The sequence below is a fragment of the Episyrphus balteatus genome, chromosome 4 (genome assembly GCF_945859705.1).
Source record: "Episyrphus balteatus chromosome 4, idEpiBalt1.1, whole genome shotgun sequence".
Classification (NCBI taxonomy): Eukaryota; Metazoa; Arthropoda; class Insecta; order Diptera; family Syrphidae; genus Episyrphus; species Episyrphus balteatus.
Window position 1 is genome coordinate 40,766,147 of NC_079137.1, and position 22,506 is coordinate 40,788,652.

A 22,506-nucleotide genomic window follows, 5' to 3' on the forward strand; every position below is an offset into this window, starting at 1 on the left:
ATCGACAACATGATTCGATACCACATCGCTATATCGGCTTTTATAATTTCAGAAGATAAGGGTACAAATATTGAGGCAGGCGGATGAGTTAGTGGACTGAAATGTACCACACCACTTCCGGACATTTGAAATCACACTCACCACTCGCCAGTCGCAGTTCTTTCCCCTGTCAAAAGTATTTTGTAAGTAAACAGAAAACAACTTCACTCAGAGAACAAATCGTTTGCCGCAAACGGAAAAATTGCCCAATCGACTTTTTCGTTTGCTGTAGATATTTTCGACTTCGTTTGCATCAAATTCTTATAATCTTTGGGTTAACAACCATTTCACGTTTGTTGCAATCGTATCTTTGGGATTGTGGCAAAGAAAAATAACATTCAAATGCAGTTCGTTTGATGCAAACAACCATTTCACGTTTGTTGCAATCGTATCTTTGCGATTGTGGCAAAGAAAAAGAGCATTAAAAAGCAGTTCGTTTGATGCAAACAACCATTTCACGTTTGTTGCAATCGTATCTTTGCGATTGTGGCAAAGAAAAATAACATTTAAATGCAGTTCGTTTGATGCAAACAACCATTTCACGTTTGTTGCAATCGTATCTTTGCGATTGTGGCAAAGAAAAAGAGCATTAAAATTCAGTTCGTTTGATGCAAACGACCATTTCACGTTTGTTGCAATCGTATCTTTGCGATTGTGGCAAAGAAAAAGAGCATTAAAATGCAGTTCGTTTGATGCAAACAACCATTTCACGTTTGTTGCAATCGTATCTTTGCGATTGTGGCAAAGAAAAAGAGCATTAAAATTCAGTTCGTTTGATGCAAACGACCATTTCACGTTTGTTGCAATCGTATCTTTGCGATTGTGGCAAAGAAAAAGAGCATTAAAATGCAGTTCGTTTGATGCAAACAACCATTTCACGTTTGTTGCAATCGTATCTTTGCGATTGTAGCAAAGAACAATAGCATTTGGAGGGAACTACAATTCGTTTTCCTTATACTTACGTTTGTTGCAATCGTATCTTGCGATTGTGGCACAGGACAGGAGCAATTGAAGGGACCATATATTTCGTTTGATTCAAACAAATAACTCATTTGAATCAAATGATTTTGTTCGTTTGTGGGGTATACGTTTGTGGCACACTACCTTCGCGTTTGGGAACATCGATTCTGCTTTTTGGGGTAGACAAAATACACGTTTATAGAAAACGTATTGCGTAAAAAAATCCAAAACTAAAACAAATCAAAAACCAATTTTCTGAAATACAAATGTATTGATCGTTTGTTAAAGCAATAAATTAACTGTGGCAAATAAACTTATTGCTTTAACAAACGATTAATACATTTGTATTTCAGAAAATTGGTGTTTGATTTGTTTAGTTTTGGATTTTTTTACGCAATACGTTTTCTGTGAACGTGTATTTTGTCTACCCCAAAAAGCAGATTCGATGTTCCCAAACGCGATAATAGTGTGACACAAACGTACAACAGTTTCAAAATAACTCCAAAATTCTAATTCTCAGATTTACGCATTTTCCATTCAAAAATATAGATAAAATTTCATTTGTATCTCTTTTTTTATTTAAACAATAAATATATATGTATTAATTTACAAGCTTAACAAAATTTACTTAAAGTTAACAGTTCAAAACATAGACAAGCGAAATAATTAATTTATTGAATTTTAATATAGAATTTAAGTAGTGGGATTGGAATGTATTTTAATAAAAAAGAATATTTTTAAAGTATTTATGTCCGGGGGCCCAACTATGTAATTCGATTCTACAATAAGTGTTCAAATTTTTATTTTTATAATGTATTCGCAAGATTCAGATACATTATGTAGTTTGGATAAAAATTTAAATCGAAAGTAGCTTCTAAACAGATCCGAAAGTAGAACAGAGTTACATAGAAGGGCCCCTATATATTTTGTAAAATGAAAAATTCAGTTAGTTATTTCAATGTTTTTACCTGAGCATTGATTTTAGTTATAACGTATTCTTGCACGTCACTTATTCTTGAAGTATTATTTCTGAAGGATGTTTCTTCTTGAGGAGTTGTATTGTTACTGGAGGATGTTATATTTTTAGGAATTATTTGTATATTCTCGATGCCGGGTTCCTTAAGAGTCTTTAATTTTTTGCACTCGTATCACTGTCACGTATTAATAGGGAACTTCCTTGGGAACCTGACCATTTGAAAAAAAAAAAAAAAGAAATTGATTTTAATTAATAATAAAAACAGAACAGATCAGATCAACAAAACTTATTGTCTGTTAATTACATGAATATAATAAAAGTTACAAATAAACAAATTGAAAACTTTTTATCTTACGAGTAATTGTTAGTTTTGAGTTCGCATTCTTATTATAATAAACTTGCCATATAGTACCTACTCATATTCGAAGAACTTTTTTTTTTTTATTTATGAGCGACTTTATAAGAGTTTACTTTACTTTACTTTTTTTCACAAAATAAAAAAATAGAACATGAACTTGAAATGGTATTTTTTTTTATATAAAAAGCTTAAATTTTGTTTTGAAATATTGTTTTTCTTAAATTTCAAGTACCCCATGATTTTAATAAACTGTAATGCCAAGAGCGGCACTTTTAAATCCATAAAACTTGAATTATTTTGGAAAACCAATATTAAAAAAAAAATTATCGAAATTAGAGTTGCTCGGATAAATTCTGAATAATTTTCTTTAGTTACTACACAAAAAAAATATAAAATACATTAGTTCATACGACTATTATCAGATATGTAAACCGCTACTTAAATTATAAAATTTTAAAATTCTTGCAACAGCTCAATACACCATTTCAACAAGTTAGTAACAAACTATCATTTAATTTTAATATTTACACATTAAATTTTTATTATATGTATGTTAAATGCACCTAAGTCAAAGTGATATTAGGTACTGTTTTAGTCACAAAAATAAGAGAGCGCAAAAAGGTAAAGATAAATGCAAAAGAATAATCGTTGGTTGACAACCAAAACTCGTTAACTGCATACAAATTACATTGCAGATAATGAGTTTTGGTTGTCAACCGACGATATGTAAAGTATAATTAAATTTAAATTTTGACTTGTATTTGGGATGTATTTTAATAAAAAATTAGACAGACTGAATTAAATTTATTACTGAACAGAATTTTAACTCTTTAAAAAACGTATGGCGGGATGTATTTTAATAAAAAGTATAATTTTAAAGAATTTAAGTAGTGGGACTGGAATGTATTTTAATAAAAAAGATTATTTTTAAAGTATTTATGTCCGGGGGCCCAACTATGTAATTCGATTCTACAATAAGTGTTCAAATTTGTAAAATGGTATCTCCGTGATTCCGTAGAAAACGAAAATTGAATAAATTTAGTGATGTAAAATTTTTTAATATTATCTATTCGCAAGATTCAGATACTTTATGTAGTCAGACAAAAAGTTAAATCGAAAGTAGATTCTTAGCAGATCCGAAAGTGGAACAGAGTTACATAGAAGGGCCCCTATATATTTTGTAAAATGAAAAATTCAGTTAGTTATTTCAATGTTTTTACCTGAGCATTGATTTTAGTTATAACGTATTCTTGCACGTCACTTATTCTTGAAGTATTATTTCTGAAGGATGTTTCGGTGGTGGCGATGGTGTTACACTAATGTCACTTATAGAAGATGAATTTGCTACAGTAGTATCACTGTCACGTATTGATAGGGAACTTCCTTGGGAACCTGATCATTTGAAAAAAAGAAATTGATTTTAATTCATAATAAAAACTGATTTAAATGGGTTGTTAAGATTTAAGTAGCCCATACACATCACACAAAAGCGCTCACCGGAGGTAGGTAATAAAATCAATCTTTTTTTTTCATGAGACCGGTGCGGGCACAAATGTGATGTGTATGAGCGACTTTAAAAAATACTAATTTCACATGAACTGGCTAAATGTTTACCTGGAATTTCAAGAACGCCATCGTCTAGCACTCCTAAGGTCCAGCTTGGAGAAGATTTAAACTGGATTGCATACTCAACTACGTCCTCATCACAAATAAAAACGTTAGCTTTTGCATCGTAAAATTTAATATTTCCGATGATTTTAAATTGATCTTTGACTATAATCATACGAAATTTATGTTTTTAGACAATAATTATGCTTATATTGATCATAAAAACACAAGTAATAACTATGCAAACTTTGAATAAACAAATAGGTACTCACCAGCTTTGGCCAACTCTAAGTATGTTAATAAACTAGATTGTCCTTGGACTTTTATTATTGATGATAACCCTTTATATACAGCAGTAATGAAAAGAATCATTTTCTCAACAATCAAAATGTATCCAATACAAAGTTATTTGCTTTTGCTTCCTTAATTTATCCCAGAGCCAGCCTTTGGAATTAATATATATTTAATTTAATGTGGACTTCGATTTAAAATTGATCTTTGGCTGTAATCATAAGAAAATTATGTTTTTAGACAGTAATTATGCTTATATTGATCATAAAAACACAAATAATAACTATGCAAACTTTAAATAATAAAATAGGTACTCACCACCTTTATATCAAAATGTATCCAACACGAACTAACTTGCTTTTGCTTCCTTACTTTATCCAAGAACCAGCCAGACTGAAAACTCAACGCAACAATTTTACCGTTTTCGTTCGACACACACACTTACTGCGCATGTGCGATAGAATTGATGCGATGACCGATGAGTTTGAAAAAAAGTGTTGCCGTGTAGAAATTTTTAAAATGTAATGAAACTTTTCTTAAAATATACCTTTGGAATTAATATATGTATATTTATTTTAATGAAACTTATTAAAACTTAAAAAATGTGTTGAAAACCTTTCATTTTAAGTTTTAAAGCAATTTATGCACTTTTTGCACGCGAAAAAACGGTGGGTGGAGCTAGTAAGAGAAAAATATTTTTACTTTTGCACTTTTTGCAAAAAGTGGCCAATGAAGTTATATCTATAATTTAAAGTGGACTTCGAACAAACATTATACTTACGAACATGTTTTATCGAAATGAATTGTTTTTTTTTTTTTTAAATACCGTTTACTTAGCAACATTTTGTCACTTAAACAATTACTTGGATTCAATAATTCATTATTTCCACGAATGTTAAGTTTCTGTTTGATTTTAACACTTTTTTCTTAACAGAGGTAACACTGATATAGCGAACATAAATGCAACGCAAAGCAACGCTTTCAATGTGATCAAATAAAACGCGGTTTTTTTTGCATTACACCCCGTCTACACATGAAACAATTTTTCTCAGGATATTTATTATTACCCGCTGTCTTTTGGAGGTAGATTTTCTGTTTGAGTAGATATTCTGCTTTTACTGTGGGCTGAAATTTGTTGTTTGTTTAGTACTTAAACAGACCTAACATTATATATTCTCTTTTACACTAAATACTTAACGCGAGACTTTTTTCGATATTGTGAGTCGCACTGATTTTACCCGCGACTGACAAGGCCAATTTGTTTTTTCATCTTTTCGATATTTCTTATTCTTTTACTATTATGTAAATCGAAAAACGTCTCGCATGAAACGTCTAGGTATAAAAATGAGTCGCGGGTTAAATCTGTGAACCTCACAATATCGAAAAAATCTCGCGTTAAAATTCTTAAGTGTCTAGCCCTAAAGGCTTACCCACACCGACCTCAAAGCGACAAGACAAGAAAGCGTCATAAGAAAAACGCTTTCTTGTCGTGTTGAAAAACACCGTTGATTAAAAGGAAAATAACAATGGAGAGTGCAAAAATTCAATGTGAAAATTTTTGTAAAGAATGTTTGCGTTTTAATTAAATTTTTTATAACGAAAACGTACAAAAACTGAGACAATTCAAAGAAATGATAATTAGGGTAGGATGTAAGTCAGCGTTTACATTCAACGATGTTTCCAGTGACGATTTTTGTTTATTTTTGTTATTTTGAGAAAAGAAGAAGGAAAGAGTTTTGCAGTGGAACGAAATCTAAAGTGATTACAACAAAAAAAAATCGCCACTGGAAAAATCGTTGAATGTAAACGCTGACTTAGCGATTTTTCTCTGTAACTATATCTTGGGTGCAACGGGTAAAGGCTGTCCCACAACAAAAAACGCACGCGATATAATCGCACTTTGCCTATGCCGTTGAGGAAAAAAGTCTTCAACTTGTTGTTAGTTTTTTCCTGAGCGTCATTCGAAAAACGTGATTTTATCTTGTCGCGTTTTTTGTAAAAAATTTTATTTTGACAGCAAGAAGACATTTTAGTTCAAATCTAGCTACAAAGTGATATAAGACGTTTGTTAACTCTGTAAGAAGTTTTTATTACTCTGAGAGAATTTTCTTCATTTTTACTTATTTGATAGATTTTATTTTTTTTATCAAACATCTCCACTCTGCCAGGCAGCATTTTTGTTTCTCCTTTAAAAAAATAATTCCCCTTTGAGATTATGTGAGAGAAAGAGTCAGCATGCTGGGCACAAAGTGTTTTCCATTTTTGCGTATTTTTTGTGTTCTTTCATACATATAGGTAAGTTATAAAATTTTCACCAATGTTAAGAAAATTACTAATAGGAGGTATGGATCAAAATAGAAAAAAAAGAAATAAGACCCCACCACCGTAGTTCTACGTTTGGTAGAGATACTTTTATTTATTTATTTATAGTGTCCCTTTAATACAAAAAAAAAAAAGATATTGCAGATTCTTTGAATTGTTTCCTTTTATAAAAGAACATAATTCTAGTCAGTTATTTAGATAAAGAAACAAAAACAAATCATATTCAAATGGATTCTTAAAGAATTCACACAATATTGTCTTCCATTTATGAAAATATGAAAGCTAGCTAGTGCGAACTTACCTTTTTTGTTTAAGAAAATGTGAAATTCAACGCGATGCATCGCATCGCGCATGCGCAAGATAATACTGTCTGCAGCGCATCGCACATGCGCAAGATAATACTGTCTGGCGCTTAAATTTGTTCAGTGTTGCCCCCTGAACAAACAAATTAATTTATTTTTGCTATGTAAAATGGTAAAGTAGGGTAGATGTACCCATTTCCGAACAGCTCCAGTAGCCGAACACTTTTCACTTAAATATGTAAAATCAAACTGTTTTGTCCCGTTAGAAGTAAAAACCCTGTTAAACTAGAATCTATATACTATATTCGATCAATCCGTGCGATATCTCGCTCAGAAATCTATATTTTCTTGTTCAAATAGCTTTCAGTTTGTCGGAAGGATCAGATGCGTAAAATTATCGTATTTTTTTTGTAAAAAAATTAGTTTGAGTGGTCACATGAAATAGTGTTTTTTTGAATAAAAATAAAGTTCTTAGGCTAAATTTTATAATTTTATGCATTAGTTTAGACAATAAGTAATTGATTTTAATATTTTTTTTTTAAATTGTATATACTTATTCTTATTTTAAACTGTTCGGAAATAGGAAGCCAATTTTTATGATTTTCCTTTCTCCGAACAGTACTGTTTGGAACTAGGCAACTGCTTTTAATTTTATTTATTTAATATTTTTTTAATAAATATTTATACAAATTTATAAATATTTAAACAAAATAAATAATTATTCATATTTCATAAAAAAAATGCACTTCATTTCTTCTCCGAATACAACCCACATCGTGCTACACATGTAGCCGGCAGATGTTGGAGCTCAAAAGTCACTGTCGAGCTTCAATGTGGGAATGGACCAGTTTAAAAGGCAACGAACGTTGGAAAATTCCTTCTGCGGACTGTTGTGCACGTTTTAGAAAATAAAGACCTTTTTGGTTTTGTACAAATGCATTGCGCAGATATGGAATTAATCCCTTCGCGGTCGACCATACAAAATGCATCCATAGTAACTTTCTCTTCTATGTCTACCAACCAGTTATTAGAATGCACATCTAACGCTACGTATTCATAGCCATAACTTAAAAAAAAGTTCGTTTTAAAAAACCGTTCTTAAATTTGTATCGGAAGCACCGACAAAACTGAGCCCATTGAAGAGCCAGAACCAAATGATATAGGCCCGTTTCCTATATGGTTTATAAATATATATGTATGGAACATTTTTGTTTACCTTGAAAGTTCCATATTTTTGTTATTAAAATTAATTGTAAAAGAGTTTTTATCTAAATAATAGAAGAAAATTGTTAAAATTTATGGTGTTCGGAATTAGGCATATTAGTGTTCGGAATCAGGCACCTTGTGTTCGGCTTCTGGTGAAAACGACATGCCTTCGGTTTTTATTTTTTTATAAGAAAACTTTTGTACTCATTGACAAAATTTTATTTTTTTATAATAAAGTATTCTTACACCTTTCGTAAAAAAAATATTTTAACTTTTTTTCTTCAATAAATAATTTTTTGCAGCTTTTTTACTTTTGAATTTCCGTTAACTGTTCGGGTATTGGTACATCTACCCTATTTACTAAAAATTATTTATCTTACAATCCCGAACTCATTTTCTACTCTTAAAGGTTGTTTAAAACAATTATACTAGGTATATGAATACTCAGTGCCTACGTTCTGCAACTCTCGCATCGTGACAAATTGTGGAAAAACAAATGTCATTTCTTAGCTATATGAATTTCATTTCGATTTAAAATGTTTCTCGACAAATTATTTCGACGCGAGAGTTGCAGAACATTATGCAATGTGTCTTCATAAAGCGATAATATATTCTTTCCAATAATTTTTTACCTAAACAAAAAGTATTTCTGTTACTAGGATAGATAATGAGTTTTTGTACACTTTCAAGGAAAACAAACAGTAAACCACTTTACGTGTTATGGATAATATTTAAACTTGAAAATATATTGGAATTAAATAAATAATACCAACAAGTTTGTTTTTCTATATAACCCAGTAAAGACCATATAACTGGCATAGTGATGAAGTTTCAAGTCCACCATTCTACACTCTTAACCAATTGGGGGCAACACTGAATTGATTCCCATGAATGCATCTCAACGCACTGAGCATTCCTGTTTGTTCGTGTTAAATTGGTAGTGTTACCTTACCATACTTTTTAACTGATCTGATTTTTGTATAAGTCAAAAGAAACCAAAATTATTATGAATTTATAGAAATTTCTTCCTCTTTATTTACATACTAAAGCCCGTTTTTCCTTCAACTCAGTATATACTATTTTTTTTAAATTATTATTGCAAAAACAAATACGTGTGAAGTTTGTAACTAATGTGCTGTAGAAAAGACACGGCTTATATTATACAAATGTAGGGGAAGGTGGCGGACAGTGAGACACCTTTTTTTCAAATTTGTATATCTTAGAATGTTTTCAAGATAGCTTAACAAAACTTTGAAGACAGTTTAAGACACATTTTATCTTAATGTTGCAAAAAATCTTGTAGTTAAAGAATGAATGAGAGCATCACACTGGACTAAAATGTAGAAAAAGTCAAAACGTCTCACTGTTTGCAAGGGTTGCGATCAGTGAGACATTCTTAGATGAAAAATAAATTTACGGAAATGTCAAATAATTAGGTAATTGACAAGTACATAATTAATTAATTTATGTTACTTTAACCCATTTTTTCAAATAAAAATAACAAAAAGCCCAAAAAAAATGAAAGAAAAAACACTTCGAAATTATATTGAAGTCATGCTAAAATAATAAATTTTTTTTTTAAATTTATATGTCTCACTGTTTGCTTTTTAAAAAATCTATGTCTCACTGTTTGCTTTTACAAAATGTCTCACTGTTTACTTTTTGTCATTTTTCGGAAAAATATAAAATTAGAAAAAACGAGAAGGAATTCTAATTACATGATATTTTTTTATGAAAGAACATATAAATATAATACATATGTAAAAAAAGTTCTGTCCACTAACCAGATTTTTTTGTGTTATACACTCCTTTTATAACACTCCAAAAACTACTTTCACCTGATTTTGGTTGATATTTTACGGTGTAGGAAAATGGACAGCTTTAATTTAGTCGGGACAAAATTAAAAGACGCAGACGGGGAAATAAACGTTTTGACCCAAACTAGCGTTACTGTGCTTATTTTCAGAAAAGAGAAAAATGGATTGTCTCACTGTTTGCACTGTCTCACTGTTCGCACCTTTCCCCTACATGAGAATTTTCTATGATTCTAAGACTACCTACCTTACAGTTCATATGTATGCACTTTACATCACAATCGTAGGCCTATTTTTGAATCTACATATAAACTTAAATATCAACTTGCATATTATTCTTTAAAACAAACGCAATTTATTACACTTTCTTGGAACAAAAATATTCGGGTCTAATTTTATAAAATCATAATACCTATACATAATACATTCCTCTTAAGGTGGGTAACCCTAATATTGAATTGGATAAAATGCTTCAATTCGAAAAGCAGGTTTTCCCTCCAAAAACAATTTCTTCAGTCAGCGCATCGCATCGCATATGCAATTTTTTTTTTGCTTTCGTTGTTTTCTCTGGTGGAGGTTTAACCGTAACGTACATATGTGTGTGAGTATGGCTACTTAGACGTCAGACAACAAACAATTGCTTTGAATTAGTTCTCGCTCATCTAAATATGTTTCATATACCTACCTTCATTATGTTAACTTTCTTAATTTTTATTATTGGAATAGGTTAATAACCAAGATTACAAAATTAGTAGAAAATTTGATTGATTTTTATTTAAGCAAATAAAAGTTATTCCAATGTTTGGCTGTTTGGTGTGGAGCTGCATAAGAAATATACGTTTGAGCAAAAATGTATCATATTTCATCAGTAAGCGCATGGCCTCGCATATGCAATTTTTTTTTGCTTTTGTTGTTTTCTCTGGTGGAGGTTTAACTGTAACGTACATATGTGTGTGAGTATGGCTTTGAATTAGTTCTCGCTCATCTAAATATGTTTCATATACCTACCTCCATTATGTTAACTTTCTTAATTTTTATCCAGGATTACAAAATAAGTAGAAAATTTAATTAATTTGTATTAAAACAAATAAAAGTTTATTACAATGTTTGGCTGTTTATATACATATATGCACAAATATTAAAGTGAAACAAGATAGACATGCGTAAAATTGTTTTCAATTGAAAAGTTAAGTTGGGCTTAAACAACTTCAGTTGAAAATAACAATAAATTATATTGCTGCTATCGAATTTCTTCTGTAGAAAACCAAAAAATGGAGACATTTTTGTACACAAACATGGAATGAATTATTAAATATTAAATAGAAGAAATGTTTCCCGCAACCATTCATTCGTTTGCATAAAAATAATTATTTCTTATTCCATGAAAATAACGATTAAGATTTTTATATTCATTTGTAGTAAATGAAATGTATATTGAAAGAAACAACATTCTGGAAATGTTGTTCGAAAAATATTCATTCGTTTGCTACAAACTGATGATTCGCTTGCGGAAAAATAATTTTCTTATTCCATAAAAAAAACGATCAAGATTTTTGTATTCGTTTGTAGTAAATGAATTGAATATTTACCCCAAATGGAAAGTTCTTTGAAACAAACAACATTCTGAAAACGTTCTTCGAAAAGTATTCATTCGTTTGCTACAAACTGATGATTCGCTTGCGGAAAAATAATTTTCTTATTCCATAAAAAAAACGATCAAGATTTTTGTATTCGTTTGTAGTAAATGAATTGAATATTTACTCCAAATGTAAAGTTCTTTGAAAGAAACAACATTCTGGAAATGTTGTTCGAAAAGTATTCATTCGTTTGCTACAAACTGATGATTCGCTTGCGGAAAAATAATTTTCTTATTCCATGAAACAAACGTTCAAGATTTTTGTATTCGTTTGTAGTAAATGAATTGAATATTTACCCCAAATGTAAAGTTCTTTGAAAGAAACAACATTCTGGAAATGTTGTTCGAAAAGTATTCATTCGTTTGCTACAAACTGATGATTCGCTTGCGGAAAAATAATTTTCTTATTCCATAAAAAAAACGATCAAGATTTTTGTATTCGTTTGTAGTTAATGAATTGAATATTTACTCCAAATGTAAAGTTCTTTGAAACAAACAACATTCTGAAAATGTTGTTCGAAAAGTATTCATATGTTTGCTACAAACTGATGATTCGCTTGCGGAAAAATAATTTTCTTATTCCATGAAACAAACGTTCAAGATTTTTGTATTCGTTTGTAGTAAATGAATTGAATATTTACCCCAAATGTAAAGTTCTTTGAAAGAAACAACATTCTGGAAATGTTGTTCGAAAAGTATTCATTCGTTTGCTACAAACTGATGATTCGCTTGCGGAAAAATAATTTTCTTATTCCATAAAAAAAACGATCAAGATTTTTGTATTCGTTTGTAGTAAATGAATTGAATATTTACTCCAAATGTAAAGTTCTTTGAAACAAACAACATTCTGAAAATGTTCTTCGAAAAGTATTCATATGTTTGCTACAAACTGATGATTCGCTTGCGGAAAAATAATTTTCTTATTCCATAAAAAAAACGATCAAGATTTTTGTATTCGTTTGTAGTAAATGAATTGAATATTTACTCCAAATGTAAAGTTCTTTGAAACAAACAACATTCTGAAAATGTTCTTCGAAAAGTATTCATATGTTTGCTACAAACTGATGATTCGCTTGCGGAAAAATAATTTTCTTATTCCATAAAAAAAACGATCAAGATTTTTGTATTCGTTTGTAGTAAATGAATTGAATATTTACTCCAAATGTAAAGTTCTTTGAAACAAACAACATTCTGAAAATGTTCTTCGAAAAGTATTCATATGTTTGCTACAAACTGATGATTCGCTTGCGGAAAAATAATTTTCTTATTCCATAAAAAAAACGATCAAGATTTTTGTATTCGTTTGTAGTAAATGAATTGAATATTTACTCCAAATGTAAAGTTCTTTGAAACAAACAACATTCTGAAAATGTTCTTCGAAAAGTATTCATTCGTTTGCTACAAACTGATGATTCGCTTGCGGGAAAATAATTTTCTTATTCCATAAAAAAAACGTTCAAGATTTTTGTATTCGTTTGTAGTAAATGAATTGAATATTTACTCCAAATGTAAAGTTCTTTGAAACAAACAACATTCTGAAAATGTTCTTCGAAAAGTATTCATTCGTTTGCTACAAACTGATGATTCGCTTGCGGGAAAATAATTTTCTTATTCCATAAAAAAAACGTTCAAGATTTTTGTATTCGTTTGTAGTAAATGAATTGAATATTTACCCCAAATGTAAAGTTCTTTGAAAGAAACAACATTCTGGAAATGTTGTTCGAAAAGTATTCATTCGTTTGCTACAAACTGATGATTCGCTTGCGGAAAAATAATTTTCTTATTCCATAAAAAAAACGATCAAGATTTTTGTATTCGTTTGTAGTAAATGAATTGAATATTTACTCCAAATGTAAAGTTCTTTGAAACAAACAACATTCTGAAAATGTTCTTCGAAAAGTATTCATTCGTTTGCTACAAACTGATGATTCGCTTGCGGAAAAATAATTTTCTTATTTCTTGAAAAAAAACGTTCAAGATTTTTGTATTCGTTTGTAGTAAATGAATTGAATATTTACTCCAAATGTAAAGTTCTTTGAAACAAACAACATTCTGAAAATGTTCTTCGAAAAGTATTCATTCGTTTGCTACAAACTGATGATTCGCTTGCGGAAAAATAATTTTCTTATTCCATAAAAAAAACGATCAAGATTTTTGTATTCGTTTGTAGTAAATGAATTGAATATTTACTCCAAATGTAAAGTTCTTTGAAAGAAACAACATTCTGGAAATGTTGTTCGAAAAGTATTCATTCGTTTGCTACAAACTGATGATTCGCTTGCGGAAAAATAATTTTCTTATTCCATGAAACAAACGTTCAAGATTTTTGTATTCGTTTGTAGTAAATGAATTGAATATTTACCCCAAATGTAAAGTTCTTTGAAAGAAACAACATTCTGGAAATGTTGTTCGAAAAGTATTCATTCGTTTGCTACAAACTGATGATTCGCTTGCGGAAAAATAATTTTCTTATTCCATAAAAAAAACGATCAAGATTTTTGTATTCGTTTGTAGTTAATGAATTGAATATTTACTCCAAATGTAAAGTTCTTTGAAACAAACAACATTCTGAAAATGTTGTTCGAAAAGTATTCATATGTTTGCTACAAACTGATGATTCGCTTGCGGAAAAATAATTTTCTTATTCCATGAAACAAACGTTCAAGATTTTTGTATTCGTTTGTAGTAAATGAATTGAATATTTACCCCAAATGTAAAGTTCTTTGAAAGAAACAACATTCTGGAAATGTTGTTCGAAAAGTATTCATTCGTTTGCTACAAACTGATGATTCGCTTGCGGAAAAATAATTTTCTTATTCCATAAAAAAAACGATCAAGATTTTTGTATTCGTTTGTAGTAAATGAATTGAATATTTACTCCAAATGTAAAGTTCTTTGAAACAAACAACATTCTGAAAATGTTCTTCGAAAAGTATTCATATGTTTGCTACAAACTGATGATTCGCTTGCGGAAAAATAATTTTCTTATTCCATAAAAAAAACGATCAAGATTTTTGTATTCGTTTGTAGTAAATGAATTGAATATTTACTCCAAATGTAAAGTTCTTTGAAACAAACAACATTCTGAAAATGTTCTTCGAAAAGTATTCATATGTTTGCTACAAACTGATGATTCGCTTGCGGAAAAATAATTTTCTTATTCCATAAAAAAAACGATCAAGATTTTTGTATTCGTTTGTAGTAAATGAATTGAATATTTACTCCAAATGTAAAGTTCTTTGAAACAAACAACATTCTGAAAATGTTCTTCGAAAAGTATTCATATGTTTGCTACAAACTGATGATTCGCTTGCGGAAAAATAATTTTCTTATTCCATAAAAAAAACGATCAAGATTTTTGTATTCGTTTGTAGTAAATGAATTGAATATTTACTCCAAATGTAAAGTTCTTTGAAACAAACAACATTCTGAAAATGTTCTTCGAAAAGTATTCATTCGTTTGCTACAAACTGATGATTCGCTTGCGGGAAAATAATTTTCTTATTCCATAAAAAAAACGTTCAAGATTTTTGTATTCGTTTGTAGTAAATGAATTGAATATTTACTCCAAATGTAAAGTTCTTTGAAACAAACAACATTCTGAAAATGTTCTTCGAAAAGTATTCATTCGTTTGCTACAAACTGATGATTCGCTTGCGGGAAAATAATTTTCTTATTCCATAAAAAAAACGTTCAAGATTTTTGTATTCGTTTGTAGTAAATGAATTGAATATTTACCCCAAATGTAAAGTTCTTTGAAAGAAACAACATTCTGGAAATGTTGTTCGAAAAGTATTCATTCGTTTGCTACAAACTGATGATTCGCTTGCGGAAAAATAATTTTCTTATTCCATAAAAAAAACGATCAAGATTTTTGTATTCGTTTGTAGTAAATGAATTGAATATTTACTCCAAATGTAAAGTTCTTTGAAACAAACAACATTCTGAAAATGTTCTTCGAAAAGTATTCATTCGTTTGCTACAAACTGATGATTCGCTTGCGGAAAAATAATTTTCTTATTTCTTGAAAAAAAACGTTCAAGATTTTTGTATTCGTTTGTAGTAAATGAATTGAATATTTACTCCAAATGTAAAGTTCTTTGAAACAAACAACATTCTGAAAATGTTCTTCGAAAAGTATTCATTCGTTTGCTACAAACTGATGATTCGCTTGCGGAAAAATAATTTTCTTATTCCATAAAAAAAACGATCAAGATTTTTGTATTCGTTTGTAGTAAATGAATTGAATATTTACTCCAAATGTAAAGTTCTTTGAAAGAAACAACATTCTGGAAATGTTGTTCGAAAAGTATTCATTCGTTTGCTACAAACTGATGATTCGCTTGCGGAAAAATAATTTTCTTATTCCATGAAACAAACGTTCAAGATTTTTGTATTCGTTTGTAGTAAATGAATTGAATATTTACCCCAAATGTAAAGTTCTTTGAAAGAAACAACATTCTGGAAATGTTGTTCGAAAAGTATTCATTCGTTTGCTACAAACTGATGATTCGCTTGCGGAAAAATAATTTTCTTATTCCATAAAAAAAACGATCAAGATTTTTGTATTCGTTTGTAGTTAATGAATTGAATATTTACTCCAAATGTAAAGTTCTTTGAAACAAACAACATTCTGAAAATGTTGTTCGAAAAGTATTCATATGTTTGCTACAAACTGATGATTCGCTTGCGGAAAAATAATTTTCTTATTCCATGAAACAAACGTTCAAGATTTTTGTATTCGTTTGTAGTAAATGAATTGAATATTTACCCCAAATGTAAAGTTCTTTGAAAGAAACAACATTCTGGAAATGTTGTTCGAAAAGTATTCATTCGTTTGCTACAAACTGATGATTCGCTTGCGGAAAAATAATTTTCTTATTCCATAAAAAAAACGATCAAGATTTTTGTATTCGTTTGTAGTAAATGAATTGAATATTTACTCCAAATGTAAAGTTCTTTGAAACAAACAACATTCTGAAAATGTTCTTCGAAAAGTATTCATATGTTTGCTACAAACTGATGATTCGCTTGCGGAAAAATAATTTTCTTATTCCATAAAAAAAACGATCAAGATTTTTGTATTCGTTTGTAGTAAATGAATTGAATATTTACTCCAAATGTAAAGTTCTTTGAAACAAACAACATTCTGAAAATGTTCTTCGAAAAGTATTCATATGTTTGCTACAAACTGATGATTCGCTTGCGGAAAAATAATTTTCTTATTCCATAAAAAAAACGATCAAGATTTTTGTATTCGTTTGTAGTAAATGAATTGAATATTTACTCCAAATGTAAAGTTCTTTGAAACAAACAACATTCTGAAAATGTTCTTCGAAAAGTATTCATTCGTTTGCTACAAACTGATGATTCGCTTGCGGGAAAATAATTTTCTTATTCCATAAAAAAAACGTTCAAGATTTTTGTATTCGTTTGTAGTAAATGAATTGAATATTTACTCCAAATGTAAAGTTCTTTGAAACAAACAACATTCTGAAAATGTTCTTCGAAAAGTATTCATTCGTTTGCTACAAACTGATGATTCGCTTGCGGGAAAATAATTTTCTTATTCCATAAAAAAAACGTTCAAGATTTTTGTATTCGTTTGTAGTAAATGAATTGAATATTTACCCCAAATGTAAAGTTCTTTGAAAGAAACAACATTCTGGAAATGTTGTTCGAAAAGTATTCATTCGTTTGCTACAAACTGATGATTCGCTTGCGGAAAAATAATTTTCTTATTCCATAAAAAAAACGATCAAGATTTTTGTATTCGTTTGTAGTAAATGAATTGAATATTTACTCCAAATGTAAAGTTCTTTGAAACAAACAACATTCTGAAAATGTTCTTCGAAAAGTATTCATTCGTTTGCTACAAACTGATGATTCGCTTGCGGAAAAATAATTTTCTTATTTCTTGAAAAAAAACGTTCAAGATTTTTGTATTCGTTTGTAGTAAATGAATTGAATATTTACTCCAAATGTAAAGTTCTTTGAAACAAACAACATTCTAAAAATGTTCTTCGAAAAGTATTCATTCGTTTGCTACAAACTGATGATTCGCTTGCGGGAAAATAATTTTCTTATTCCATAAAAAAAACGTTCAAGATTTTTGTATTCGTTTGTAGTAAATGAATTGAATATTTACTCCAAATGTAAAGTTCTTTGAAACAAACAACATTCTGAAAATGTTCTTCGAAAAGTATTCATTCGTTTGCTACAAACTGATGATTCGCTTGCGGAAAAATAATTTTCTTATTTCTTGAAAAAAACGATCAAGATTTTTGTATTCGTTTGTAGTTAATGAATTGAATATTTACTCCAAATGTAAAGTTCTTTGAAACAAACAACATTCTGAAAATGTTCTTCGAAAAGTATTCATTCGTTTGCTACAAACTGATGATTCGCTTGCGGGAAAATAATTTTCTTATTCCATAAAAAAAACGTTCAAGATTTTTGTATTCGTTTGTAGTAAATGAATTGAATATTTACCCCAAATGTAAAGTTCTTTGAAAGAAACAACATTCTGGAAATGTTGTTCGAAAAGTATTCATTCGTTTGCTACAAACTGATGATTCGCTTGCGGAAAAATAATTTTCTTATTCCATAAAAAAAACGATCAAGATTTTTGTATTCGTTTGTAGTAAATGAATTGAATATTTACTCCAAATGTAAAGTTCTTTGAAACAAACAACATTCTGAAAATGTTCTTCGAAAAGTATTCATTCGTTTGCTACAAACTGATGATTCGCTTGCGGAAAAATAATTTTCTTATTTCTTGAAAAAAAACGTTCAAGATTTTTGTATTCGTTTGTAGTAAATGAATTGAATATTTACTCCAAATGTAAAGTTCTTTGAAACAAACAACATTCTAAAAATGTTCTTCGAAAAGTATTCATTCGTTTGCTACAAACTGATGATTCGCTTGCGGGAAAATAATTTTCTTATTCCATAAAAAAAACGTTCAAGATTTTTGTATTCGTTTGTAGTAAATGAATTGAATATTTACTCCAAATGTAAAGTTCTTTGAAACAAACAACATTCTGAAAATGTTCTTCGAAAAGTATTCATTCGTTTGCTACAAACTGATAATTCGCTTGCGGAAAAATAATTTTCTTATTCCATGAAACAAATGATCAAGATTTTTGTATTCGTTTGTAGTAAATGAATTGAATATTTACCCCAAATGGAAAGTTCTTTGAAACAAACAACATTCTGAAAATGTTCTTCGAAAAGTATTCATTCGTTTGCTACAAACTGATAATTCGCTTGCGGAAAAATAATTTTCTTATTCCATGAAACAAACGATCAAGATTTTTTTATTCATTTGTAGTAAATGAATTCTATATTTGCACCAAAAGTAAAGTTCTTTGAAACAAACAACATTCTAGAAAGGTGCTTCGCAAAGACTTCATTCGTTTGTTGCAAACATTAATATTTACTAGTAAACAACAGAGAGTTTAGATGTAGGACGTATTTTCTTTCCCGCAATGAACACACGAAAATTGACCTCCAAACGAATGGGTTGTTTTGCATAACGTTTGCTGCTATGGAATTATTATTTGGGTCGAATGTAATACAATTGCTGTGAACTCTTAACTATTGCGGCTAATGTATTAACATTGCAGCAAACGATTTTCTTTTGATGCAAAAGATATTCTTTAGCCGCAAACGAAAAAAAAAAATTTAATTCTCTGAGTGTTGTATCGATTTAATAAATCATAAATGCTGAGCGTCTAAATCAGCACCATCGCAGCAAATCGCGCTTTTTCATCAGCATCGAATCTCTATGTGTACATTCCAATTGGCGATATAGGAATTATAACATTCTAGAGGACTTGCCCTCGTACTAGAGCTACACGAAACTCTCTTTAATGTGTTGTTTGATGCGTCTGCATTGGCGTGACCTATCGTCCAACTTGAATAAACAAATCAAGAATTGCGTTTGGCTTTAGTGAAGCATCTACTCTCTTACCCTTACTGATTGTTCTATCATGACGCTGCGTTATTTCTTTGCTCAAAGGCATTAATATTCTGCGTTATGTTGTGTGTTGGAATAAATTTGACGTCTGTCATTCAGGTTTAATATTTGTGTTTGCTTAAAAGTAAGGGGATGCAGGAGAGTAAACGAAAATTTCGTATAATTAACAAGGGGCTCATCAATTTCATTTATGAAATTGGCAATTTGTCCATGTGAGTAAAATATGAAGGTATCTAAGGCCGTCAATCAAATCTTGGAAATATTGTGGTCTAATTAACAAAATACTGCATACTTTTCGGCTGGTGTATAAAAATTCGGTAAAGAGAAGGTGCTTTATTTCAAATCAATACAGTTACCTATAGGAGGGGTAATTACTTTGTTCGTAAAGCGTAACTGGAAATATGTATTTATTCCGTATTCAAAACAGTGAGCATTGTGGTCATACTCAATAATTCCACCTAATAAGTTCACAAAGTAACTCTAGATATGGTAGGAGAGATTATTGTTGACTGTAAAATTAAGAACTAGGGTTGGAATTCATTTAGCGACCGGTTAAGCTTTCAACTTGAAAAAATATTGATAGCCGATTGTCGAGAATCACTTTAAAAGGAAGTTTTAATTCTGGGTTGCTAAAATAGCTGCTCAAGATATAATAAAACAAACACACAGGAGTAAAAGTAGCACATAACTTCTAAATGAAAAAGTAGAGAATTTTTGAGAGCTTCTTTATTAATTAAGGCTCATATTAAATAGGTATATCGACCATTCCAATTGCATTTTTAGGACAATTTCATGCTTATTATTCAGTTTATCTCGGTGAAGAAGCAATACTTTTTCTTGAAACTTGTTGGGTCTTAAGGGCTCATGATGAAGTTGAAGTTCTAGAAGTTTCAAGAAAAACTAATTCAAAATAGCTAAATTATTAACAGACAAAGGCGGTAACGGAGAAGAATTGTACGCGTCTTCTCCGTTACCGCTTTATTTGTGAATAATTTGGTTTCGTTTAATTAGTTTTTCGTGAAACTTCTAGAACATCAACTTTATCATGAGCCCTTAAGACCTACCAAGTTTTAAGAAAAAAGATTGCTTCCTCAACGAGATAAACTAGCAACACGGTATCAATATGATTTCTCCGTTACTTTGGAATGGCCGATATAAGATGCCCAAGTGGGACGAGGCCGTTCAATACAAGGAGCTGAGAAGAATATATAAAGAACTCAAAAAGTACATACCAAATTAAGACGTAATAAAGATTGTACTTTTTTATCTATTTGTGTTCATTGTGGGAAAATATTTTTTTGTACAATGAGTCGAAAATAACGGTATCACTATTAAAGTTACGAAAAAGAAGAAACACTCCCAGACTCTCCTAAATAAAACAGAATGGCAAAGATATCATAAACACACAATTTAGAGACTTTGTATATTTTGTACCTGTCAAACAAATTCAAATGTTTGTGAACATTTCTGAAAGTAAGAACGAAGAACGAAGTGATCGACGGCAGGGCTACCTTTGCGCCTCTAAAGAGGCGTTTTTCCTCTTTTTTTCACCCAATCCACTTTCCCTCCACTTTTTAAAAATTGTCAAAAAATCCCTCTTTTTCATATTTTGGTTCCTCTTTTTCCTCTTTTTTTAAACATTTAAGTGTTTGTATTCTAAGTTTTTCTTTGGCACAATGTTTTGTCATGCATCCTCATGCGTTCTGTTCCGTGCTGTCACTATACTCTTAAACTCGATGGAGCTTCTTTCTATCTTATACGAGTATGTGTCTCTAGGGCTACCTTTGCGCCTCTAAAGAGGCGCTTAAAAAATTGTCATTTTTTGAAAATCAAGAAAAAATTTGACTTATACCATTTTCAATTAGGTAAACGAATCAATGTAAAAAAAATATACGTAACTGTTGTATAGCGCTGAAGTATTTCGTGTGACTGTCGTACTTAACTTATTCTATTTTCACATTTTTTTGTTGGGCCTCTTTTTTTTGTCAAAATCCTCTTTTTTGGCCTCTTTTTGAAAATCTACGAAGGTAGCCCTGATCGACGGATATAAGTTTGGTGTGACAATTTTCTAAAAATTATTCTATAAGCTACACTAGGACTAGCTACCCGAACCGACTCCAGCCTATAAACCTGGTGGTAATACACACAAGTTGTTGCTGTTGTTGTTGTTCATTTAAAACCTTCAATTAACTGATTCCACAGGCAGCATCACTTCACGTATGAAAAAGACTTACATACTTTTGTGTAATAAATTGAATTCGAGTGTAAGTAGTTTCAGCAGTTCCAGTGTACAAAAAGTCAATTATCATTCGGAAAATAAAGTATTAAAATCAACATTTCCTAATCGGAACTTTTTTGCCTAAGAAATCTATCCCACACATAGAAAAATAGACCACATAAAATAGAACAAAATCAATAAGATTTCTCTATGGTATTCATCCAAGAAGGAAATAGTCTAAGAGCGCACAGCAAATTTTGGGAGTGGAGGTATAACCAAAATGTGAGTATGCAGTTTTATAGCCTTATGCGTTCTTATAATGAATTGAAAAGTCTGGCAGCTTTAAATCGCGGTTTTGTATTGTTTTCAAGGGTTTGAAAAATTTGAGTTTTCCAATTCATATAAGTAGGCTAAATTAACACTATTTCATATTCTTTATACAACAACTGATGCTCTGTCATTTTCCCTAAGTCTGAAGACATCATTCTTGACGATGCGATTAATAAAACTCAAGATATAAGCTTTTTAAGCGGCTTTGTTTTGGAGACTTTTCTGTTTAATTTTTTGTTTGTTATTTTGAACTTAAAACTCTCCAAGAAGAGAGTTGATATGGTTAGTTAAAAAAGCTTATATCTTGATTTCTATTTGTCGTATCACCGAGATTGAGGTATTGAGGCTTAGGGGAAATGACAGAGCATCATTCCTTATATTCAGAATGTGAATTTTTGCTTACTTAGCCTACTCACATTAATTGGAAAACTCGCCTTGTTTAACCCCCCGAAAACCATATAAAGA

General features: G+C 30.1%; 1 protein-coding gene across 2 annotated transcripts; it reads right to left on the reverse strand.

Annotated features, from left to right (window-relative positions):
- Positions 1–1,306: 1,306 nt before the first annotated feature.
- LOC129920081 (uncharacterized) lies at positions 1,307–5,230 on the reverse strand. Of its 2 annotated transcripts, none has more exons than XM_056001250.1 (4): positions 4,214–5,230; positions 3,948–4,106; positions 3,554–3,725; positions 1,307–2,184 (listed from the first exon to the last, which is right to left on the reverse strand). In XM_056001250.1, exons 1-3 carry the CDS (start codon positions 4,311–4,313, stop codon positions 3,595–3,597), a joined length of 390 nt encoding a protein of 129 aa, XP_055857225.1. In that variant the 5' UTR covers positions 4,314–5,230; the 3' UTR covers positions 1,307–2,184; positions 3,554–3,594. The 2 variants fall into 2 exon arrangements, with proteins under 2 accessions (XP_055857225.1, XP_055857224.1); XM_056001249.1 differs by lacking the exon at positions 1,307–2,184 and having other exon boundaries at positions 3,284–3,725; positions 4,214–4,443; positions 4,551–5,230.
- Positions 5,231–22,506: the final 17,276 nt, after the last annotated feature.